This window comes from Amblyomma maculatum, chromosome 8 (genome assembly GCF_055883805.1).
Source record: "Amblyomma maculatum isolate TAMU_Amacu chromosome 8, ASM5588380v1, whole genome shotgun sequence".
Classification (NCBI taxonomy): domain Eukaryota; kingdom Metazoa; phylum Arthropoda; class Arachnida; order Ixodida; family Ixodidae; genus Amblyomma; species Amblyomma maculatum.
The window spans coordinates 38,095,989-38,122,552 of NC_139351.1; the positions used below are offsets into that span (position 1 = coordinate 38,095,989).

At 47.4% G+C, this 26,564-nt stretch overlaps 1 protein-coding gene across 1 annotated transcript in view; it reads right to left on the bottom strand.

Moving 5' to 3' along the window:
* Positions 1-26,564, bottom strand: part of LOC146181010 (receptor-type tyrosine-protein phosphatase kappa-like) — a 188,749-nt gene that overhangs the window by 26,177 nt on the left and 136,008 nt on the right. The window contains exons 13-15 of the mRNA XM_084576230.1: positions 22,484-22,551; positions 9,812-9,946; positions 1,576-1,704 (exon numbers count right to left, since the gene is read on the bottom strand). Coding sequence (XP_084432356.1) covers positions 1,576-1,704; positions 9,812-9,946; positions 22,484-22,551 — 332 coding nt within the window. The remainder of the gene's footprint in view (positions 1-1,575; positions 1,705-9,811; positions 9,947-22,483; positions 22,552-26,564) is intronic.

Below are 26,564 nucleotides of genomic sequence, written 5' to 3' on the forward strand. Positions count from 1 at the left end.
CAAGCACTGTGCGCCCAGGCGCTGTTCCCGTCCAGAAGTAATAAGGCATGACAGAATGGCGCAGCTTATGCCAGGCGGCCAAGAGCGAAGGGTAACACCACAAAGGAAAACTGAAGCACAAGGATATGGGAGAATTAGAATTCATTATAACAGGGCAAAGACAGCACAGAACAAGAGGAGGACACAACAGCGCTGTGTCCTCCTCTTTTTCTGTGCCGTCTTTGCGCTGTTATAATGAATGTATGTAACCAACTCGCCCAAAATATTGTATTAGAGAATTAGAAATTCCGCCCGTACTTGTATGGCGGCTTTTCACGAGAATATCTAGCTCCTAAGGAGTCTCTGCCAGTTGCGACAGGCAATCATGCATAATGCTAGCTGGATAACCTGACCCTACTATCTACGTGGGCACCGCAGCACATACTAAGCCCGGTGAACATGTACGGATGTGGATTACCATTCGACGCCGCGGACTGAGCGGAAAGTTTTGTGCCACTATTTCAGCCCATGCGCAGCCACAAAAAAACTTGGACTATATGAAGGGCTCCCCAACGGAACGGTAACGTCGCAGCGGTGCCGCTCAGGCCTGGATGTTGTGCATGATGTGCACCTTGACCTTCATCACACCGCTGTTGAAGCTTTTTTTTGTGTGTTTTCATGCTCAGTGACTGCTTACTGTGCACATATTCAGCGAGATTAGGGTGATGCCGCTATTGACTCTTGACACTGTCGCTATAACAGGTGTTGGCCTTAAAGTTGAGGTAGAGTGCGTGCCACGTGATCATATATTATAGAATAAAATTAAGAGAAAAAAATGAAAAACCGAAGAAATATTAGGAGGTATCTTTGATATCTTTTAAGAGGAGCATGTTTACTAATTTCCAGTTAGTTGCGGTTATTAGAAGTCATAATTTGACATATTGGTCGTTCCGCAGTCATTTCAGTCATTTTACGATTATTTTATTAGTCATTATCATTACTCAATAACTGTGTCAATATCTAGTGTATAACGTTTATTCTAATTGGAGAGACATCTTGGCAAGTTCAATTACTTAAACTTTTATTCATTACCCATCAATATTAATCGTTTTCCAATTTTCCTCCTCATACATTCGTTATTAGCAAGTGACACATATCAGCGTACAGATCTGACGCGCACAACTCTCGTGCACGGGATTTCATTCCATGAGCCTAGAAGGGCTTTCGCCTTAAAATATAAAAAAACTGCTTCAAACATGTGCCAACAGATGATACCATCGCTCAATACGCATACGTACGACAGATGAAGCCTTGGTGTTTCATGATGTTTTATGAGCCAACACACTATGCGAGTGCTGGCAGCGCCGAACGACATGCATTTTTTGACACATTTAGTTTTTTTCCCCACTGCGGACCGTCGAGTGGATTTGTAAGAGCAGGAGTAATACCGTGCTCTTTTTTATTAATTATTTGTTCGCGGTCAGCACGCGCCTGTATAAAATACCATGCGAGATGCGATTAGTTCCATCTGGAATGATGGTAGTGAGTGATCATGCTACTGAGCAACAGCTACGTTCGCAAAAACGGGGCTCCTACCTTGGCGGTGTTCCTGAGCTTGAACTTGCGCTGCAGCACTCCGCCAGTGACGACGTCTGTGGACACGTGGTCTATGCGTAGGTGCCGGTGATGCATGCTGCCGGTCTGAGGCCAGAACATAGGGCAAGACTGCGCAGAGAAGGCGAGTATAGTGAATGCGCCGTAGGCTGCCACCCGGTCAGCTTACTACTAAGTAAAAATTACTGGAGGCCAGTATCCGTAGTGGAAATGAAGGTGTCACTGGTCATAAATGGGTGAGGAGGACAGGGACTTATCAGAAACAATAATTAGGAAATGAGGCCACAAAGTATAAAAACGCAGCGAAGCATACGAGAAAAGTGCAAGTGATGCGGCTCGAGTGAAGAACGTAACAGGCAGGCTTCGTCGTTTCTCGCGAGACATATCGACAAGGTGTGGGTCACATCGGTTTCACTGCGGTCCTTGTCACCAGTCCTTTCGCCCACAAAGTTCCCCTTACCATAACAAAACGCGGACTGCGACCAAGCGGCGTAGGGGAACAACCAACGTGACACAAACCGCCTCTGCCGGACGTCCAATCTCCAGCAGCTGCTTACTTCGTTGTTGCAACAAAGCACGTCAGCAATGTTCTACCCCCGCATCGTTCTTCTCGCAATATTTCTTGGGCTTGGCCACTTTTAAAGTATCGGGACCAATCATTATGACTGTTTCGTTTTGAGTGTAAGAAATATTTTGACCTCTGTTAAACCTCCTGGCCCACAAAGTCATATTTCCACTCGCACTAAGAAAGCCAGACAGCACAGCTGCGGCTAATTGTTCTTCGTAGTAAACAGAGCGCGCTGCATCAAACGGCGTACTCATTGCTGGCAGAACGGGCACCACTCTACTCCAGTTGGTGACATCAAGGACGGGCTTTGTGATTGCAGTCAGAGGATTCACATTTTCGCGCTTAGAAAAAAAAAAAAACAAAACAAAAAAAAACAAACACGCCCTGATGGCCGTGGAGTTGACTGCCAAAAGAGTCTAGCTGCTCCGTTTTCAGTGAAAACGACCTGTTTGTCGTCAGCGTATGGATGCGGACAGAACCCAATGAGTTCTCAGGAATATTTCTAAGAAATTAGCTATATGTGCATTCTCGTTAATTGAAGTCCCGTAACCGGCGGTCGCTGCTTTTGCGCGTAAGCCAGGCACACAATCACAGATGCGTTCACAGGCCACTTTAATAAGAAACGAACAAATGAAATCGCCTTGTGCCTGACACCGTTGGAAGGTAAAACTAATGCCCCTTTCCAACATCGTCACACAAAAACAGGTGCAAAACTTTCCCGCTCGCCTCTCTGCCTCCATTCCCCAGCTTTTTCTCTCGTGTGCACGCATATCTTTGCCGCTAGATGACGCCTTCCCCTGCGTGGCGCAGCAGGAGGTGTCAAGAATACTCCAATATTCCACCAGGGGTCCCCCTGGGGAAGCTTGGGTGCGCTCTCTCGCCCAGGTCAAGCTACTGACAGTGTTCTTGAAATAAATCCTGTAGCGGTCCGAACGCAGTCGTTACAACAAGTACCCGATCTGTACAGTCCTGCTCTGAAAACAAATCTGATGACGATGAAACCTAGAACGCCTAACAATTCCTGTTGAAGGCTCGTTTTCTTTTGTTTACCTACTTACTTGTTCTTTTTTTTTGTCATGTGTTTTTGTTGTGCTGACAGCTGTATCTACATGTGTCTATAATTTATGCTCCCAACTTTACTTTTTTGTGACTTGCGATTACTGCCCCCCCCCCCCCCCCCTCCCTCTATATAATGACGCCATGGCCTTAAGGGTAAATAAATGATGATTATGTGCAGAGTAGTAGGTGTACTCAGGTGTACGATTATGATACTAATCTGGCTGTGCAGTGAAAATGAGACCAATAAAGTCTGTCCTTCAATGCATTTACTACTTATACCCTCGGCGAAGCGCTGTTTCTGACTGCACATTGAAGGTTTAGTTTCAATAGTAGCACGCTGCCCGTAGCGGCTGGTCGATGGTCCGCCCTCATTCGATTAGGATGTAGAGGTAATCGGGAAAGTTCGATGTAGTGACCACAGGATGGTGAGGTCCCGAATTAGCCTAAATCTGAAGAAGGAACGCAATAGATTAGTAAGAAAGAAACCCATCAACGAATTAGCGGTGAGGGGGAGGGCAGAAGAGTTCAGGATCTCGCTACAGAATAGGTATTCAGCTCTAACTGAGGATGGAGATATTACCCTAGAGGCAAGGAACAATAATTTCAGAGATATCATTACTGAGTGCGCGGTAGAAGTAGGCGGTAGGATAGTTAGAGAGGATACCGGTAAGCTGTCTAAGGAGACGAAAGATTTGATGAAGAAACGGCAGAGTATGAAACCTTCCAATCCAACAGACCAGATCGAATTGGCCGAGATATCAAAGCTAATCAATAAGCGCAAGGTGGCCGATATAAGGAAGTATAACATGGAGAAAATTGAGCATGCTGTAAAGAACGGGGGAAGCCTTAAAGCGGTAAAGAAGAAATTGGGCATAGGCAAAAACCAGATGTTTGCGATAAGGGACAAGGCGGGCAACGTCATCACTAATATGGACAAGATAGTCAAAGTAGCCGAGGAGTTCTATACAGATCTCTACAGTAGCCAAAGTAGTCAGGACCGTAATGAGATTGGCGGTAGGGAAAAACAGTCAGACGTTCCACCAGTGACGAAGGACGAGGTCAAGAAAGCACTAGAAACTATGAAAAGGGGGAAATCAGCTGGAGAGGGTCAGATAACTACAGATTTGCTGAAGGACGGGGGGGATATCGTGCTAGAAAAACTGGCCACCCTGTATACGCAGTGCCTGGTGTCATCGACGGTACCGGAAGCATGGAAGAATGCAAACATTATCCTCATTCACAAGAAAGGGGACTCTAAGGACCTTAAAAATTACAGACCAATCAGCTTACTGTCTGTTACGTATAAGGTATTTACTAAGGTAATCGCTAATAGAATCAGGACAACCTTAGACTGCAATCAAGCAAAGGATCAAGCAGGGTTTCGGAAACGGTACTCTACTATCGATCATATCCATACCATCAATCAGGTGACAGAAAAATGCTCGGAATATAACCAGCCCTTATACATAGCATTCATTGATTACGAAAAAGCATTTGACTCAGTTGAAACCTCGGCGGTGATGCAGGCATTGCGAAATCAGGGGGTAGACGAGCCGTACGTGAAAGTGCTGGAAGATATATATAGTGGCTGCACAGCAACCATAGTTCTGCATAAAGAAAGTAACAAAATTCCCATAAAGAAAGGTGTTAGGCAAGGAGACACAATCTCCCCAGTACTATTCACAGCTTGTTTAGAGGAAGTATTCAGAGACTTGGAATGGGAACAGTTAGGGATAAGGGTAGATGGAGAATACCTCAGTAATCTGCGATTTGCTGATGACATTGCCTTGCTAAGCAACTCGGGAGATGAACTGCAAATAATGATTGATGACCTAGACAGGAAAAGTAGAAAGGTAGGCTTGAAAATCAATATGCAGAAGACTAAGGTAATGTTCAACAGCCTCGGGAAGGAACAGGAGTTTACATTAGGTAGCGAAATACTGGAAGTAGTAGGCGAATATATCTACTTAGGACAGGTAGTAACCGCAGATCCGGACCATGAAAAGGAAATAACAAGAAGAATTAGATTGGGATGGAGCGCATTTGGCAAGCACTCGCAGATTATGACTAGCAGCTTACCGGTATCGCTCAAGAGGAAAGTATACAACAGTTGCATCTTGCCTGTACTCACCTATGGGGCGGAAACGTGGAGGCTAACCAAGAGAGTTCTACTTAAGTTGAGGACAACCCAGAGGGCTATGGAACGAAAAATGGTAGGGGTAACATTAAGAGATAGAAAGCGTGCAGAGTGGGTCAGAGAAATAACTCAAGTTAACGACATTCTAGTGGAAATTAAGAAGAAGAAATGGACATGGGCAGGACATGTAGTGCGAAGAGAGGATAACCGATGGTCGCTGAGGGTAACAAACTGGATTCCAAGGGAAGGAAAGCGTAGCAGGGGGCGGCAGAAAGTTAGGTGGGCGGATGAGATTAAGAAGTTCGCAGGGGTCAAGTGGATGCAGCTAGCACAGAACCGGGTTAAGTGGAGAGATATGGGAGAGGCCTTCGCCCTGCAGTGGGTATAATCAGGCTGATGATGATGGTAGCTCATCATCATGATGATGATGATGATGATGATGAGCTACCAGTCTGCCTTATGGACATCTCCTGAAGCAGTGAAATGTAGTCTTTGAAGATACAACTTAAAAAGTGTTCGTAGCGTACAAGTTGGTCCCAAGTAAACAAGTAAACAGGTTTAATCGAGGAAGGCATAAATGCGCCATTCATTTCTAACCCTGGAGGCAAGCGACGAATGCCGGTCGGACATTCGAGCTCTTCTACTTAGAGAGAGGCGCTTACTTTTGTCGGACAACAGATGTTTGCCGCTGCAGTACCACGCAGCTTCAAAAATGAGAGCGGGGTGACCTGTACAGGAATATTAAGCCGTGCTTCAGAAATCACCGCGGTGACCAAACGAAGGATAAATAGATTATCATAGCCCACGACTATTTGAGCATGTCTAGCGCTGTGCGACTGAATAAACGAATAGGAGCATTAGTACAAGACAAGCAGCAGTATATTATGGCCCCCACGAATGTCAAGCACCAAGCGATATCAAGCTTAAAGCCCTCCTGACGAACACACTGAATATACTGAGAAATAATATCTCGAAATTCATGCCTGGTCGCCATTCCCTGCGGTTGCAGAAAGGAGGAGTAATAAGTTCGGGCTGGAAGTGCGCTACGATATGCCTCGCCGTCAGCTTACTGCGAATAATTTATGTGAGTCAATAAATCTAAAATCTTCCTCATCAGCTGAAGGATGATTGCTTTTGTAGCGAGCTACCAGTCGAGCATTTCGCTGTGGAACCGCTCTGGAATGTGTGGAATGCGCAGTGCAGAGCAGGAGCAGGTGCGAGGGGCGTCTGTCTCTTCGATGGAGACACTGGCAGTACGCTGATAGTTTGATAGTATGAAACGTGCAGAACGATTTTGGATGGCTTGAGCATTATTAATGAGTGTATTTATGTGCGGATCCCGGATTGATGACGCATACTCGAGTTTCGGTCGGACCATGGTTTTATAAAGCATCAACTTTATATTAGTAGGAGCAAGAGAAAGATTCCGGCGTACGTAACCTAGTGTGCGACTGGCATTTTTTGTTGCGTAGTCGATGTGAGTTTTCCATTAAAGGTCATCAGAAATGTGCACGCCGAGATATTTATAAGATGCAACTTTGGTTAGATGGGCACCACTAAGCTTGTAATCGCAGAGAGTGTAGTTAGTAAGATTACGCGAAATCCGCATTGTCTTGCATTTAGTATGGTTTAGTTTCATTAACCAAGTGTCACACCAAGAAGAAATAATATCTAGATCAGATTAAAGGTCAAGATGATCGGCAGGGTCAAGGATTTCCCGATACATAACACAATCGTCAGCAAACAGTCTTATTGAAGACGATATGTTGTCAGGTAAGCCATTAATGTATATCCTAAGACAGATCCTTGTGGTACGGCAGAAGTTACAGGGTATACGGGTGAATTGCAATCATTAGCTGTTACGAACTGCATGCGATTAGAAAGAAAGCATTCTATCCACTTAAGAACGTTTGGATCGAAGTTCAGTGCTCTTAGCTTGAGCATTAGTAATCTGTGGCACACGGTGTCGAAAGCTTTAGCGAAGTCAATGAATATGCAGTCTATTGTGGATGAACGATCAATAGCAGAAAATAAGTTATTAGTAAAGCAGAGCGGTTGAGTTTCACAGGAATAGGTTTTCTGAAGCCGTGCTGATAGTTGTACTCGAGAAAGATTGCAATGTGGCAGTAAATGATGTGCTCAAAAAGTTTGCATGGTACACTAGTTAATTATATGGGCCTGTTTTTGGTGGACAATGAGGGTTACCTGATTTGTGCAAGGGAACCACCTTCTCCATCTTCCAGTCATCAGGGAGAACATCCTTAATAAAGTTATGCATACATACATACATACATACATACATACATACATACATACATACATACATACATACATACATACATACATACATACATACATACATACATACATACATACATACATACATACATACATACATACATACATACATACATACATACATACATACATACATACATACATACATACATACATACATACAAACATGCATGCACGCATACATACATACATACATACATACATACATACATACATTCAAACATGCATGCACGCATACATACATACATACATACATACATACATACATACATACATACATACATACATACATACATACATACATACATACATACATACATACATACATACATACATACATACATACATACATACATACATACATACATACATGATAATTTATTGCGCAATAAAGTTCGCTAGACCAGTTAGTTTATTCTGAAAAAAAAGGTAATCCATGCGATACAGTTAACACACAACCGCAAAAAACACATGGCAAGTATCGCATATAATCCATATAAGTATCATGTATGCATTTATTTCAGCTGTCGTAACCCTTCGCACACTTTACCTTTTCCTTCAAACAACTTAAATTCCCCATATGCGGTGTGCATATATAAGGCTTTAATAAAGAACCGCAAATGAACTGTATAACAGGAAGCGTTTTCATATTTCCTATTGGGGGGGGGGGGGGGGCGGAGCGAAGCACTGCACCATTAGCGCAATCATTTGGCCACCAGGTCATCAAAGTCTGCTAATGGCTGCCTAATTAGTTTTCTGTATGGTGCCCTGGTGCAGATATTTAATGAAGCAGTTTTGCATGACATCTACAACTGCTGATGTAACACCTCGATCCTCAAGCCACGAATTATAAGCTATTTAAGCAGCCGTTAGTCATCACTTTAGAGAACGGAAAGAGCAGTGCAGACTAAATCACGGGACTCTCAGAATACTGCGGTTGGCGTCACGGCCTTCAAAAGCTTCAGAACAGGTCTGTTATATACATTTCGTGAGGTGAGCCATGAAACGCTAGGTTACGCTTGGATATTTCACCCATTTCCTGAACATACATCATTCCAAGTAAGGAAACTTTCTGTGCTCCTCGCTGAAGACAATGCATTGCGTTTATATATATATATATATATATATATATATATATATATATATATATATATAGTGTGTGTGTGTGTGTGTGTGTGTGGACATTCAGTTTCAGTTTAGTCGTTCAGTCGTGTCCGACTCTTCGTGACCCTATGGACCATGTCACGCCACGCTTTCCGGTCTCTCACTATCTTCCTAACATCACATAACTTCATCTGCAGTGCCTCGAGGATGCCACCTAACCAACGCGTTCGCTGCCTACCCCTTCTCCGGCGACCCTCAACCTTTCCCAACGTCAAATCTTTCTCCAGCGACTCCTCTCTTCTCATCAGATGAACAAAGTAGCTGAGCTTTAACTTTAAAATTTGACCCTCCAATGAGCAGTCAGGGTTTATGGTCGACAATATCGACTGATTTGATCTTCTGGCAGTCCAAGGAACTCTCAAGAGTCTTCGCCAGCACCACAATTCAAACGCGTCAATTCTTCGGCGGTCAGCCTTTTTCACAGTCCAACTCTCGCATCCATACATCACAACTGTAAAGACCATTGAGGTTGAGGTTTTGAGGCCTCCTGCTGCAATGAGAGTGCCAAGTGGGCCACTTTTGGTAAGCAGAACTGGCGCTGTGGCATGAACCAAACGCCCTAATTCGAGTGCTGCGCTGTTTTTAACTTTGCGCCTCACTTTGCTGACGACGTCTCCACATGATCTCATCCTAAATTCTGGAAGCGTTGAACGTGGGCTCGGTAAAGCGTTTAGTGAAATAATGAAACAGCCTTAGGTACCCTGTCTCCGAGCGTCCTCCTGCGGTCGTCTGTGTTTGCCTTTCACTAGGGTGGATCATATAGGCTGAGTCACTTTGGGAGGTTAAAGCGTATAAACCAAACTAACAAACGATTTAAACATAGCTGCGCAGGAATTTTGTCCTCGGGAAGCTGCCGCTACCTGGCAGATGCTGGTCAGGCAAAATGTATATTGCGTGTTCGGTCGCTTGTACCTAATACGACGACACCCGCTGAGCCACGGTACAAACACTTCATGTAGCGCACAAGCATCGCAACCCATCGCCATGATTACCTCGTCTTTGGCGTCCACGTCGTTCAGCAGCACGATGGTCTGGGAGCCGGAGTCGTAGACCAGCTGCCAGAAGTCCTCAACCGTGATGATGAGCGGGTACTGGGTCACGATGTACGTGCGCCGACTCGCGTAACCCTGCAAGGACTCCAGACAGTTTATACGGGGCTGTGCAACTGCTGTAGGTGCAGGTGCCATCAGTAGTAGACGGAAGGCGACTCTGGTAAAACTGTTAAATTTCTCCGGGTATAAAATGTAACGGTCGGGTATCATTGTTGCAGTGTGCATTTCCAAAACGACAGCTAAGGACACGAGAAACGGGGTGAAAACGAGGGCTTGTTGGTTTACATATTTAAACATCGTTGTCAGCGAGACAAGAATGTTAACCTGAAATGGGGACAGTGAAATAAAACTACCACATTATCTGCCTTCCTTTTACTTTTGACGGCACCCGAGCGCACAGGAGTGCAAGCGTGTTGTATCACATGTTGGCTAGTCTAAAAGAAGAAGCGAGAGTCGCCTGAATGCAGAACTGTACGTGTGCCGTCAGGCGAAATGACAGCAGTCATATTCGCACGGTATGCAAGGTTGTTAAAACAGCGCGATAGCAGACAAAAGAGTGCTGCGTGCTAGTAATAGCGCAGTTGTTGACTCCTTTGTGGCCCTAACGTCAGTGGTGCTGAAATATGCAGTCGCTACTTCGAAACAGGGCTACATATGCACTGTGTTCCTGAATAAGGACATGGAGCTCTTAAGCGCCCTTTTCACAGAACGACCTTTGTCCATCCGATGAGATTTCCCCAAACGAGAACCTTGAAAGCTGTCCATAATTTATAACGAATCTAAAATATCTGAATAAACTGTCTTCAACACTTTTGACACAGGAAAAGTGCCGTAATAACGATAACATCTCTTTATTTAGCCCCGTGGGCAAACCCCGGCAGGTGCGCTATAAACCCATGCCAGCTTCCCGTATTAAATTAATTACCGGGTATTGTAATTTGCCTTGTGAGTTCTCACAAGTTGGCTATAATGGAGAAGAGAAACAACCTTAAACGTGCCGTTGCGTAAAAGCCACCGTTCGGCTGCTGAAGAAGCACGAGAAAAAAACATGCCGACGATTACATTACTTCCTAATGCGAAATTTGAGCGCAGCTCATCAGCTGTTTCAGATTTTCGACAGACTGAGGCCATGATTTCGAGTGAGAAACGTATAGCATTCCTGTGTAGCCGTATGGCTGCGCTTGGTTGGATGCAATGAGTAATTACTCCCTTATTTTTAGACTTTTCAAACCCTTTTGATCGTATTCCTCATTTGCGACTCATCACTTTCTTCTCTCAGCCTGGACCCATTAATCTTATTTTCGATTAAATGCTTTCTTATCGACCGCTTTCAGTTCACCGTCTTAGGAGAACATCTTCAGCCTCAACCAAGGTTCTTTCTGGCGTTCCACAAGGCTCAGTTCTTGGCCCGCTTCTTCTCATTTATATTAACGACCTGCTCTGTGGCATTGCATCATCGATATGTCTCTACGCAGACGACTGTGCCCTCCATCACGCAGTTTCATCTCATTACGGCCAGAACATACTCAAGGATGACTTAACTTTATTAGAGGACTGGTGTAATAAGTGGCCAATGAAGCTTAATATCGTAATGTAGATAGACGGATGTATTGACAGGTATCTACAAAGGGATTGCTGGCCAGATGAACAACTTCATGTCAGCGGCGCCCAGCACGAATCGCACACATTTCGTCGTTCTCCACCTTCCACACGCGAGCACAGCACTTTGTCGTCGTCGTCCCTTGACATAACTTCCGGCGGCGAAAGCACCGTCCCGGTGCTAAGTAGAAGACGGAGCAGGTGCATTTTACGGCTTGATGTGAACTACGTGAACAACGTCGGTGGCAGGGTGGGTGGATGATGTCGGAGAATCAAGAGGGGCAACCTCATTAGTCACGTCGGTCACCTGACGGAGCACACGATAAGGGCCGTTGTACTGACGAAGGAGCTTCTCACGAAGACCGACACGCCGAGGAGGAGACCAAACGAGAACGCGTTATCCTGGGACATAGTGTACTGGGCGATGCCAGCGGTAGTAACCAGACTTCTGGTAGGTCTGGGAGGATGTGAGACGGTCGCGGGCGATTTCGCGGGCCATAGTTGCTTGATTGATGGCGTCACGTGCGTACTCCGCGGTCGACTCCAAAGATGGCGGCAGCAGTGTATCCACGGGAAATGCAGGATGTCGACCAAATAGAAGATAGAATGGCGAATAGCCTATGGTGTCATGCCGCGACGAATTGTAAGCAAATGTTACATAGGGCAAGGCAATGTCCCAATCACGTTGGTCGGGTGCGACGTACGTAGCATGTCAGTGAGGGTCCTGTTCAGCCGCTCGTCAAGCCCGTTCGTTTGAGGATGGTACGCTGTAGTGAGCTTATGTTGCATGGAACAGGATCGGAGTATGTCATCAGCTACCCGGGACAAAAAGTAGCGGCCGCGGTCCGTCAGCAATTGGCGTGGAGCACCGTGGTGAAGGCTGACATTTTGAAGCATGAAATCGGCGACATCGGTGGCGCAATTGTTTGATAATGCCAATTCGAACGCCGCCAACTCACAATCCTCGGGCGTCTTGCCGATGCTTCTGGTGTCCGCCCAGATCCTGCTAAATTTCAAGCTGTCAAGGACTTCCCTATGCCTCGATCTTCTACGGATGTGCGCAGCTTTGTCGGTTTGTGCTATTTCCGACGCTTCATCAAAAATTGTGCTACCATCACCCGTCCCCTCACCGACCTCCTTAAGAAAGAAGCCCCTTTTACCTGGGGCCCTGCTCAAGAAAACTCATTTTCTTCACTGATTCACTTGCTCACCTCACGACTTGTATTAGCCCATTTCGACCCGTCGGCTCCAACAGAAGTTCGCACAGATGCCAGCGGATGTGGTATCGGGGCCGTGCTAGCCCAACGTCACCAAGGTCAATGCCGTGTAATTGCATATGCCAGCCGCTTTCTTTCCACTGCCGAGCGTAGTTAATCCATTTCAGAGCGCGAGTGCCTAGCCCTTGTTTGGGCCGCGTCTAAATTTCGACCCTACCTGTTTGGCTGTCCTTTCTCGGTTGTGACGGACACCACGCTCTTTGTTGACTTTCTTCACTGAAGGACCCTACAGGCCGGCTTGGTCGTTGGGCATTGCGCCTTCAAGAGTATTCTTACACCGTTGTCTACAAGTAAGGGCGTTGAAATCAAGACGCTGACCGCCTGTCTCGTCCCCCTGTGGAACCGCTAGATCCTGCAGACAGTGACCTCGGCTCTTGCTTGTTCGCTGTCTGTGATCTGCTTAACATCGCGGACGAGCCGCCGCAAGACTCCTCCTTGCGTCCACTAATCGATCGCCTCAGCGGTGCCACCTCCGACCTTGCACTTTTGTTTTTCGCGATGACATCCTGTACCGCCTCAACCTTCTCCCTGATGGACCTCCGCTCCTGCTCGTCGTTACCCAGCATCTCAACCAATAATGTAACGTAGATACACGGATGTATTTACAGATATTTACAAAGAGATAGCTGGCCAGATGAACAACTTCATGGCAGAGGCGTCCAGCACGAATCACACACACTTCGCCGTTTCTCACCTTCCACAAGCGAGCACAGCACTTTGTCGTCTTCGTCCCTCTACAAGATTTCAAAGTGCAAGTTTATGCAAGCTTCGCTCAAATGGTCTAACTTCACCCACGTCTACTTTTTAATACCTGTGAAACATTGACTGAGTTTAACATATCGTTACCTCGGTGTATTAATCTCAAGCATATTAAATTGGTCCGAACATATTGTTATGACGGGGGTAAGACGTCGGAGCGCTGAACAACAGGACGATAGGGCAGAGAGCTCAGCTGGTCAACTGCAACGCATCCGGCACGAGTCTTTTCCAAAGTCTTTCTCCTTCACTCGTGCTGTAAGCTTCATCTTCTTCAGGACCGTTACATTTCCATCTGGGCAGACGAAGCCTCCCGAGCTAGGTAGTTATTCGTTACCGTGAGAGTGACACGGCTTCATCCGGGCCACATGGGCAACTTCGGTTGTGACTGAGCGACGACCACTAGCTGTATTACGTGCTATTCGGTAGTTCACTTTGCTAACGCGCTCGAGCACAACGTAAGGGCAAGCGTAATGCGCCAACTTTTTCTGGGCTAAACCACTCTTTCGGAAAGGTCGCCAAAGTCACGCTAAGTCTCCAGGGGCATAAGACATAGTTATGCCGGCTGTCGTACCGAGCTTTCGAACACTCTTGCGAAGCGAGAATTCGCAAACGGGTGAGACGGCGAGCTTCTACGGTTCGACAAAGAGTTTCTGCGATGCACAGTTCGTCATGGACGGAGTAAGGAAGAATTGTGTCTAGACAATACCGAGGAGGAGAGGCATATAGAAGGAAGAACGGGCTGTCGTCTCATGTGTTGCAGGGTTGAATTCAAATCGTATAAACGGCACTATAATATCCTAATTCTTGTGATCAGGTACAGTGTACATACATAACATGTTGACGAGTGTGCGGTTTGTGCGCTCCTCAAGCCGTTGATTTGAGGGTGATATGGGGTGGAATTGCGAAAATGCGACGCGCACAAACGGAGAAGCTCTTCCACAACATCTGCCATAAACTGGCGACCTCAATAACGGATGATCACTCGCGGAGGTGCATGGCGGAGGATCACAGAACGGGGCAGGAACAGGGACATGCAGTGAGCGATGGCTGAAGAAGAGCTGCCGTTTCGTAGTAGCGGGTGAAATAGTCGGCACAAACCACGATCCAACGATTTTCGTCGGATAACTTCGGGAAGAGACCCACTGGGTCGATTCCGGCTTTCTCAAATGCACCACGTGGTGGAGTCACAGGAGGCAGCAGACCCTGTGGCGTGGACGTAGGACGTTTGTGTCGCTGGCACTCAGTGCAGCTCGCCACGTATCGCTCAGTCGTCTGGCGTATCTTTGGCCAATAAAACCGGTCCCCGGCACGATGGAGCGTTCGTGCAGAGCCCAGGTGCCCGGAAGTGGGGTCGTCGTGCATGGCACGCCGGATGCATAAGCGGTAGTTCTCGGAAACCACAAGCAGAAAATTCGTGCCGGTGCTTGAGTAAGCCTTTTTGTACAGAAGGCCGCCACGGCGACAAAATGGGCTGGAAGCAGTCGAATCCCGCGCCGCCGCAAGCAGTGGCTCAAGGCTTATGTCAGTCTCTTGCGCAGTCAGCAGAGCCGAGGCGTCGGAAAACTCGGGCACGACGGAGGCGATGTAGTGATCGAAATCAGCAGAGTCACATTCGGTCGAAGGGGAAGACGTGAAAGACAGTCTGCATCGACATGTTTGCGGCAACGCTTGTACGAAACAGTGAAGTCGTACTCCAGCAGATAAAGGGCCCAGCGTGCCAGACTACCAGATGGATCACGAAGGTCGACGAGCCAACACAGGGCATGATGGTCTGTCACAACCATGAAATGGCGTTCATAAAGGTAGCACTGAAACCGCTGAACAGCGAAACTTACAGCGAGACACTCCTGCTCCGTAACAGTGTAGTTACGCTCAGGTTTGCGGAGGGAACGGCTTGCGTACGCAATTACATGCTCGCCGGTTGCCGAAGATGCCCGAATACCAGCACATGACGTTCTCCAAAACAGAACTTTTTAGAATTGAGGACAAGGCCACCTTTCTGCAGGCAATCTAAATCAATAGCGAGTCGCGTGTTATGTTCTGTAAAAGTCCCGCCAAAAATAACAACATCGTCTAAACAGCATATGCAGATTTCCCATTTGAGGCCACAGAGTATCGTGTCCATAAGTCTTTCATATGTGGCAGGCGCATTACATAGGCCGAAGGGCATCACGTTGAATTCAAATATGCCGTCCGGCGTAGCAAATGCAGTTTTTTCCTTGTCAGCAGGGTCCACCGGAATCTGCCAATATCCCCGATCGCAAATCAACTGAATAGAAGACACAGAGAAAACACAATCTGTGGCATCGTCGATACGCGGAAGAGGACACAGATCCTTTTTAGTGATGAAGTTAGTAAGGCGACGATAATCGGTTCAGAACCTCCATGTTCCGTCTTCTTTCTTTACCAATACCACGGGAGCAGCCCAAGGACTGGAGGATTCCTGTAATACGCCCCTGTTCAACATGTCTTGGACTTGCTCGGTGATGATCGTATGCTCTGATAGCGACACACGGTACGGCTTTTGACGGATCGGATGGGCAGATCCCATGTCAATCCTATGGCGTGCGCGAGACAGAGGAAAACGTTGCGAGCTGTCGGACTGTTCGAAACCAAAGACCGAGACGTGCTGAGACAATAGGCTCGTCAAGATCTGGCGTTGCGAGGCGTTCAAAGATGCGCTGATAATTGGAACAAACTTCTCGTCAGCGGGCGAGTGAGAAACGAGGTTGTCGGGAGAAGGAGTAACGAGAGCTACGTAATTCAGTATAGCTGTGTTAAATGAAGCTAGTTTCAAGACCGCTGGAGAAACAACCGGTTACGGTGAGCAATTTTTAGTCTACAGTCCGGTACGGCCCTCTTTCACACAAACCAAACATTGCGGCACTAACACGTTTCTCTTTACGCAATGTGAATGAAGAGGCGCCACAGAAGCCTCAAATGAGTCGGTAATGGCACGGAAGCTGGACACCTGGACGCACACTGCAGAATGTGGCGGTACGACAACTTCACACACAAACACAACGTCTTCATAATTTGAACTCTTCCAAAAGTTCACGAAGAAGAGAACCACTAACACTTAGCGCTCCCGTCCGGCAATCAACTGCAGCGCACGCACATACGCAGGAAGTAAATCCCCAAGATTACGCCGTGTGTAGATCGAGTACTACAAACTGCGCCGGAAATACTGTGCCTCCTAAAGAAACTTTAACGCTGTACATCCCAACCGGATACAATAACTCTCCACTCACTCCATACAAATTATCAGTTTTGTACCAAATAAACATGACTTCGTTCTTCAAAAGGTTCTTAAATTCTAAACTCAAGACCGAAACAGCAGAACCAGTGTCTACCAACGGCATTGTAGACAAACCGTCAACAACTACAATAACCTTATTCTTTAACATATGTGCACAGACGGAGGAATACTAGATAGCAGCGCACATTGTCTAGCGACCTCACCTCCACCAGCCGCGCTGGCTAGTTTTCTTAAGGGTGGCGGATATTAGCGCCGTGGTGACGGGGAACGGCGCACACGAAATGACGGAGCGGTGTCACGGTACTGCTAGACACTGAAGAATGGCTGCGGAACCCTTTGGTTTGCAAACGGCCCCTCCGGGGAGGATGATCTGGCCGACAGGTGTCGATGTAGGGCTGGACGGCACGTCGGTTCGATGCTGTCGGGGATTCCTGAACGATGCGCGCCGATGGCAGTAGCGGGAAATGTGACCCGCGACACCACACCGGTAGCACACCGGAAGACGTCGATAAAAAAGTGGCGTGTCAGCTGGTTCCTGCATGGTAGCCCGCGACGAATATCTAGATGGTGGTTCCGAGACGATGTAGCTGTCCGGCGATCAGCGCGATGTACGACTAAAGTAAGGTCGAGGATCTCTGCGCTGATGGTTAGAGAATTGTTGTTAACTCTCTTCGGGTCTTGGTCACGGAGTGTAAAGGTCTTCGCGGCGGGCGAAGTCGGTGACATTCGCGGACATCGGCGGGCATGCTCCCACATAGGTCGGAAGAGCATATACGTCATCACCGAAGCCATTGGGCCGGGCAAGCTGCTCATGCACGTCCTGACATCTAATCTCGAGCAATTTCACGGATGGCGCACAGGAGGCTTTGAGATGGCGACTGTTCAATACTAGCCACTGTAGTCACATTTGCGAGTCGTCCAAATTTCGGTGTAATGCGGCGAGTCTTTAGGGTCTCGAATGTTCGGCAGTGTCGGATAAGGTCAGAGACCTAACTCAAGTTGTCCTTGGCAATGAAGAAGTGGCACACGTCTTCCGCAATGCCCTTGAGCAGATGGCCTACTTTGTAGCGGCGTTCAGCTGGCTCCTGCATGGTAGGCCGTGACCAATATCTAGATGGTGGTTGCGGGACGATGTAGCTGTCCGGCGATCTGCGCGATGTACGACTGGAGTAAAGGCGGGGATCTCTGCGCTAATGGTAAGAGAATTGTTAGTAATTCTATTCGGGTCTTGGTCACGGCGTGTACAGGCCTTTGCGGCAGGCGATGTCGGTGACATTCGCGGACATCGGCGGGCATTCTCCCCCATAGGTTGGCAGAACATATACGTCACCACCGAAACCATTAGGCCGGGCAAGCTGCGCACGTCGTGACATCTAATCTCGAGCAATTTCACGGATGGCGCACAGGAGGCTTTGAGATGGCGACTGTTCAATACTAGCCAATGTAGTGACATTTGCGAGCCATCCACATTTCGGTGTAATGCGACGAGTCTTTAGGTCTCGAATGTTCGGCAGTGTTGGATAACGTCAGAGACCGAACTGAAGTTGTCCTTGGCAAGGAGGAAGTGGTAGAAGTCTTCCACAATGCCCTTGATCAGATGGCCTACTTAATTGTCCTCAGTCATCCTGCTGTTGACGGTTTTGCACAACTTGAGTATGGCCTCGATGTAGGCGGTGCAAGTTTCTCCTGCTGCCTTGGCCCTCTGAGCAAGTGTCTGCTCGGCCTGTCTCTTTTTTGCAGCTAGGTCGCCGAAACATTCCTTGATTGCTTCGACAAAACTTTCCCAAGTTGTCAGGCAGTCCTCGTGGTTCTCATACCACAGCAAGGCGGTTTGCGTCAAGAAGAAGACAACATTCGCTAGTTTAGCCAACGAATCCCAACGGTTATAGCGGCTCACACGTTCATAATGAGTGAGCCAGTCATCAACATCTTCCCCTGCTTGACCGGCAAAGGAACGAGGCTCGCGAAACGGTAGCGTCGCATTCGTGGTGGTCGGTGGCACGGCGCCAGACGGGGGTAGATGGTCCCGTGTTAATGTTCGGGGCTGCTCGGTAGCCTGCTGCATTCTTGTTGAAAAGGGTGGGAAACCAGCGAGGCAACGGCTCCGATAAAGCTCCAGCGGTTGAGCATCCGTCTTATGGGTAGTCGTACCCAGCTCCTGACCACCAATTTGTTACGACGGGGTTAAGACGTCGGAGCGCTTAACAGCAGGACGATAGGGCAGGGAGCTCAGCTGGTCAACGGCAGTGCGTCGGGCACGAGGGTCTTTTCCAACGTCGTTTTCCTTCACTTGTGCTGTAACCTTCATCTTCTTCAGGAGTTACAATATCATTAAACTGTTCGGCGAAAGCTCTAAAACACTGCGCTTTATTAGAAGATACTGTCTGGCTTTGAACATTAAATTTGTCAAAGTTTTATTTCTCATCCTTAGTTTTATGCATTTGAGACAATCGTTTGCAGTTCCCTTGCTCTCCTCGATTGCAATTTTTGATTTATTGATTGCATTCGTTGTCCTCATTTCTCTCATTGTATGTTTATATATACATTGTACTAGATATTTTTGTTGTTGTTACAAAATATTTGGCTTTGCTCATGTATTGTTTTATGTACGTCGTCTCCTCACCCATATGTAATATTTTGAAAAGGGTCCTTGAGGGTTCAATAAATGATGATGATTGTTTTGCAGCGAAAGCTACAAAGCGGTAGGTTTTCAAGCCGTCGGCGTGGCACCGTGCAACATGAACATGAAAAAGAGGGAAAAGAAGAGGAAGAAAGGAGAAAAAGAGAACGAAAAAGAAGAAAATAAACAAAAAGAAAAAGAAGAGAAAGAAGGAAAAAAAGAAGAAGAAGAAAAGAAGAAAAGGAAGAAGAGGGAAAAGAAGAAAAAGAGGAAGAAGACAAATAACTCGGCAGTTGGTAGAAGCAAACAACAACAGCGAGTTGCTAGGACAGAAGGTTTGTTCGAAGTTTGTGACGGCGGTGTGCCCCCGAGTTCAACGTAGAGACAATGTCATATGTTACGTTTAGCCACTGACAAGTGCGACAGCTGACGCGGCCACAGCGAAGCAACAGGCAAAGCAGCGAGCGTTTCGGCCATTTCAGCTCCGTCCGGCCGGCCGCCCAAAGCTTCCTCCACTTCCTCCCGCGAGCGTGTCTCCGTGCGTTCGCCCCCACGTGCCGAATGTGTGTGCGTGCGTGTGTGTGCAAACGCTGGCCATGCCCGGCGCTCTAAAGAGAGAGAGAGAGAGAGAGCGTCGCTCTCGCCCGTCTGCAGGAGGTGGAAGAGAGTTCTGTCGCGCCACCGACGATTAAGTTATCTCTTCTTGTTCAGACACGCCCTCTGAACTGACAAGCGTATAAAAATCAGCGGCAGACTCCGCTGCGACAGTCTACTTGGATGACGTCGCAGTGACGACGCCAGACACCAGCTGTGTGAGCATGTCAGTATTCTCTCCGGGTCTGTTTCTCTGCCCGTTCCTTCATGATGTTGTATTAAACGTTGTTTTGTTGGTCGACGCCTCGTCTTTGCTGGGACCGTTGACGCCGTCCGCCGAGCCACGGAGCCGCCAGGCCAACGCTACCGATGGGGCCGCGACCCAAATCTAACAACTGACGTGAGGGGTGGGATGAGTCACGCGAGCCCCAAATACAACACATACCACTGGAAGTCTTCTGCACCCGGATGAGAATGGTCAACGACGAGAGGCAAAGGGAGTTCTTCTCCTATGGCATAAATAAAGCTGAAACCATAGAGTAAACTAATATGCAAAAGCCATGTCTTTACTTTCAAGCCGAACCTAAGCGTAGCCATGGAGATTGCTCTCGCGTTACTCCAGATTTAACCACAAGTTAAAACACAGCTAGTTTTCCTAAGCACTTCGACACAAAACAGCGAACCGGCCCAGGTAGCACATACCATGGGGCCATTAAAGGGAGTGTGTTGGGACCTCTGGGGCGTCTACACAGTCCCAATACATTGGGTCATTGGTGCGTGCTGCCCTGGGAGATGTTATACTCGCCGAAAACCTGGCCAAGCCTGAAATCAGACCTAGCAGCCCCTGAATGTGAGGCGGGATGTTGTGCCATAAGGGCGGTTATTCGGCGCTTCGTGTTGCCTGCTGTACTTTCGTTCTAGTGTAGTGTAATCATTAGTGCACTCCCATTCTGAACATTTAGATGGCTGTGGTGAATTCCACGAAATGGCTCGCGTAACGTAACCTTAAACGCAATTATAAAAAAATATACATATACAATAATTTTGTCTCTACTTCTTTAACCAAGCCGCAGCTGCCTTTTGTTTGCCAATTATGGGCCAAACGTGTTTAATCGACGCTCGTCAGGAACGAACTTTCGAAGAACTGCAGACTGGGCTAGTTGGTGTACGTGGCTTCATAATGACGGTTTAACAGCGCAAAACAGACACCGACTAAGAAAGAAACAAGACACACGAACAAGCGCTGAACTTACAGCTTCGTCTGTGTCTGTTTTGCGCTGTTAAACCACCATTACGAAACAGAATTTCGCTAAGCACGGGAATTAGCGGCAGTAGGCAATGGTAAAAGTTAATCGGTAGCGGCTAGCGAGCTTTGTATCACTGGGCGATGCGTGGCGGGTCGGTTTGACAGGACACTACTGGGAAGCGGTTCCGCACACTTAAAAAGGACTGGCCAGGAACACGTCCGGACTGGAGCGGCGGCGGCGGCGTGCACTTGCGTACATACTGCGCACTTATTGCTGACGTATTGAGAACTGAGCGAGTCACCCTCTCTGCTGCCGCTAGGGGCGCCAACGCCGCAAAAACTGACGGCGGATTTTCTGAAGGTGGTATTTCCCCTAGTGCTTCCGCGTTAAAAGTGTATGGGCGTTATGCGTTTTACTTTACCTGACAGAATGCAGAGTGCTACGGTGTAGCTACGCTTTCGAGTAGCTACACTATCCTTAGAGCGCACACGAGCTTGTCTATTATGCTTGTATTCATTGCGACTAATGCCGCGTCAAATGTCTGTTAAAGACTGATTACATTTTCGAAGTGTGCATATGGCTGTCAAAGAGATATCAGCGAAAATGAATAAACGCGCAAAAAGTCGAAGAAAGAAAGAGACATGACGACAGAACAGAGCGCTATCTGGTGGAGAGATATCATTCGAAGAATACGTGCCTGCACACACTTCATTGCGCCATGTGCTAAGCACTTTCACATCAGAAAAACGATGGCAACTGCACTGCGTCACAACATGCACAGTGCTGGGAAACATGTAAGCTGTGCTTCCTTGGGCTGGCGCAGGGGAGGGACGAACTTCGGATAGAGATAGCACCTACAGAGTTACACGTAGCCTTCTGTACTGCAGCAGTCCTCATGTGACTTCTGAAAAGAGGTGCTAGTTTCTCACACATCGCGCAATGAAGGCCGTCCACGTCTTGTTCTGCCGAGAGCTCAGTCCGCATATATGCTTTCTAACCGGTAAGAAACTCCTAAACAACACTGAAGAACCGCCTATAGGACCCTGGAAATTATTACATTGCGCAAGGCTATGGGTGCAGTGGTTCTTGCAACAGTCTCATCGCAGCAAGAAAGTTTGTCGCTTTTTTGGGCGAAGGTTCCTCAACCAAACATTTAAACGAATACTTGCCATTACCTGTCTCGCAAGCACGCTAAACTTCCGGTACAGCGCGCTAGTGGCGCTCTAGGACATCGTTTTCTCTGAGCTGCTGACTTACATTTGTGTAGACGGCATTGATGTACACCGACGAGGCGCCCGCTCCCAGAATTGGTCGCCCGTCGTCGTCTGGAAGAGAACAGACGGGACAATCGGTATACGAGCCACGTGGGTGCAGGCTGTCACAGAACACTGCCGCGGCGAGAAAGAAGTGACGTGTTACACTCAGTGGACCGCCTGTAACTATAATACTCCGGTGCACATTCTCGGAAAAACAGGAGAGGTGCTTAAGAGATGAAGCCGTTCCATGGTTTCTTTTTGTACTGAGGGTGGATTAAAACTGCCTTCGGGGTCAATCCATGAGGTCCTTTGCCCGTTAGCATTCCGAGTTTTGAGTGCCCTGTGATTGAGAGCATTTTTTTTGTCGTGCAGCTATGGATTGCAGAAATCAAGTGCTTCAAATCAGCCGCATTTACACTCGTTGCACAAATGCAGGTAAAGGGACCTCTAATGAGGTGTAGGATAGAGTCACTCATCTTCAGAAGTAGAAGGGGCGGCCATAGTTGAACTTTGGAAACATTCGAGGTATTGGAGAGGGAAAAGCTGGCTTAGTTTGCTTATAGTTTCAAACTGGACGACCAGACCACAACTACGCGAAACAGTATAAGCGGCGTTTACATGGACCCGACAGGAGTGGGTTGAGTTAAGTTACCGGGTCGAAAACCGGTTGCCGGGTTCATTTAAATTTCGTCGAGTCGGATCGAGAAGACGACGACTCGAGTCCACTCAACTCCCGCGCAGGGGGTGGGTTGACTGGACTCGGCTCTGCTGCAGGAAGCATGTAAACGCTGTCGGGTTGAGTCGGGACACAGTGTGAGAGGAGTACAGTACGGAAAACGCTAGATATGCTCAAGGAAAAAACCGGAATTGGGTGCCGTCTGCTAGTTCATCGCCTCGGCGCAAGGCGATGCCGCCGTAATTGCCGTAATGCCAAAGGACAAAGAAATGCCGGGATAATGAAGCAGAGGGCATTGTGGGGAATACAACTGGTATAAGGTTTTAAGGGGTATTTGGGAAGGAATTATGGTGCCCGGGCTTACTTTCGGAAATGCGGTTTTGTGCTTAAAATCAGAGGTACAGTCGACATTAGAAATAAATCAGAGATCCGTCGGGCGATTAGCACTAGGGGCCCACGGCAAACCACAAATGAGGCAGTACAGGGAGATATGGGCTGGGCATTTTTCGAAGTACGGGAAGCTCAGAGTAAAATATTATATGAGGAACGCCTGAGGAAATTGGACAGTAACAGATGGGCAGCTAAAGTATTTAAGTGCCTATACCTAAACAGCGTTGACTCACAATGGAGGAAAAGAACTAAGAAACTAACCAGTAAGTATGCCGGTCACAAGGACGAAGAAACAAAGAGCGTTAAGCAACAGGTGAAAAACACAGAAGGTAAAAATTGGATTAATTCGATGGAAAAGAAACAGAGTGTGGAAATATACCGAAAGTGGAAAAGGCAGATCAGGAAAGAAGCTTTCTTTGATAACTCAAGAGGCAGTGCCCTACTTTTTGAAGCTAGATCAGGGTGCCTTAGAACATGCAGCTACAAAAAAAAAAAATTCAATAATGAAGAAGACGCATGTGCTGTATGTGGTAACTCCAGTGAAACAATTGACCATATTATACTCGAATGTAATGGTATCCATCCGGAAGTCGATGCAGGCGCAGTCACGCTTCCTGAAGCTCTGGGGGTTTAGAGGAGATACCAGTGGCCGGATGAATAAACCGGCGGTGGAAGCTAGCAAAAAACGACTGCAAGGTTGGTGGCTTAAAAGCAAAAAATTGGCATAATGTTAATAATGTAGAAACAAAAATTCAATAAAAAGAATGATGGTATAGTTAACTAAAACAAATACAGGACATAGGGAGAAAAATGAGCATGAGAGCTACTGCTACCACCCCGTTCCAAAGGGGACGCTCCTATATTCCATCCATCCTTCCATCGTCTCCGCTCCGGTTCTGCGCTCGTCAAGTCGGGTTCAAGTAAATTAGGTAAAGTGGAGTTTTCTCAACTCAACTCCCCAACTCGACCCTCCACTGCCGGGTCCATGTAAACAGGGCTTATATCACATGAAGAAAAAAATGTTCTGAAGGACACTTATTCCGTTTTTAAGGATGTGGAGCGACAGAGTTCACGGCTCCCGTCCGCGACACCCGTTGCTGTTGCTTATCCGTGTAGCTGCGCTTTGCCAGTTTTGTTAAGTAATCCTTTGACCTGTGTCGATAGGCTCCGAGCACAACTAACGCCAGGGCGACGTGCGCGCTACTAGTGGCGCCTTCGGCGTCGAGAGTGGAAATGCGCCCCATAGGAATATAAACAGAAGTCATAAACGCAGTTTTATGATTGCACATTGTCAGTACGATGTTGGCCTTTGATGAAGAAAAGCCTGCTACACCCTAAAACATATTGCAAAATTATAAAACCTCATGTCGAATGCGATGTATTTTGATACCATCATGACACGTGCGCATGGGGGTCGCTCTGGACAATTTTTCGTTTCACCATGTAGGCAGCCATTCGTTCACCGTTGCAGTGCACTTCAAAAAGGACTGTGGCAAAATATGCACTGTCATTTAGAAGCTATATATTTAAAACAGCACGATAAGTGCTGCCTGCTGTGAAGCCAGACAAGCCCTTGAATGGTGCCTTGTGAGTTGGTGTTCTCCGAATCGCGAAAGCTTTCACAGGAGTCCAATATGCTGTTAGGTGCCCTTCACTGATTCATAGTATGCGGTCGTTGAAACTGGGCAGCCTAGATTCACTAAGCGTAATACACCTCTCAAACGGCATGAGAAACGAACGAAAACAAATTGCGCACCGTTCCCGACGACGGCGCAGACGATATCCCGGCCGCTGACGTTGCTCGCGCGCAGATGGCGGAAGACGCCAGGGTGACATCTGAGCCGTTGTGTGCGCGGTGCAAGCCACCACAACGGCCGAGTATTGTCTACGCTATCATCTGCAAAGGAGAGCTGTTTATTTTGTTTCTTTGTCATGCCGTTTGAGAGCTGCCTTTTGCGTCGAGCATCTAGGCTGCCTATCTTCAACGACCACACTATGAAGCAGTGGAAGGCACACAACAGCATATTGGATTTCTGGAGGAGCTTCTGCGATTCGGAGAAACATCAGCTGGCAGAGCGCCAGAGGAATGCCCAGATTCGCGACATACACTCTTTGTGCCGTCTTATAAATATAGATTCTAAATATCATTGCGTACTTCTCATTTTTTTAAGCATGTGCTAACTGTGAACGGACGGCTGTCCACATGAGTGAACAATGAAACAATTGTTCGGAAAACTTCGATTGAATCTCTATGTATTGCGCTCGCGTCCACTATCGGCCGCCGGGTGACTCCCATGCGGATATTGCACTGATTTAAAAATACAGCGCCTTGTAAATGAGATTTTTCTGCATGCCAGGGCCGGTATGGTACTTGTGGGGCAAAGTAGGAAAAAAAAAAACGAGATTCTAAGGCATTTATGTACAAGTATTCTTATGGGGTGCTTTACCACTCTGGGTGCAGAAGTGTCCATCAGTGACGCTGAACGAAGCGTCAATCATTGCACGTATAACGGTGTGCCCGGAGCCGATAGACCAACACCGCGTTTACAAACAAAAGTGGCGATCGCGATGCCGCTACAGACTGGCGGTGAAAAGTAAGCTTAGCGCCCATAGGAATATGTGAAATCGAGTGTTTTCAAAGCAGATTTCTAATTTCACGGGGCACATATTGTAATATCATGTGTTGTATCTATTCAGTTCTAGTTTCGGTTTCGTCGTGTTTCGGTTTCTGTTTTTTGTGGACTGTGACTGTACCTGTGTCTTCGTCTTTGGATTCTGTCTTCATCGGTCACGTGGACAAAGTTGCATTCCGAAAGCAATCTATTTTTAAAACGCCGCTAAATATACGTACTGTGGAGCACGGTGCTGTGAAGCCGAATATACCACCGACAAGCACGTTATCCGCTGGGTGTTTCTCCGCAGAATCCCGCATGCTTCTATTGTAGCGTAATATGCTGCGATATTCACTGAATTTGCTTACTAATAACGCTTATCGAAGGTGTGCAACCTAGAGAAA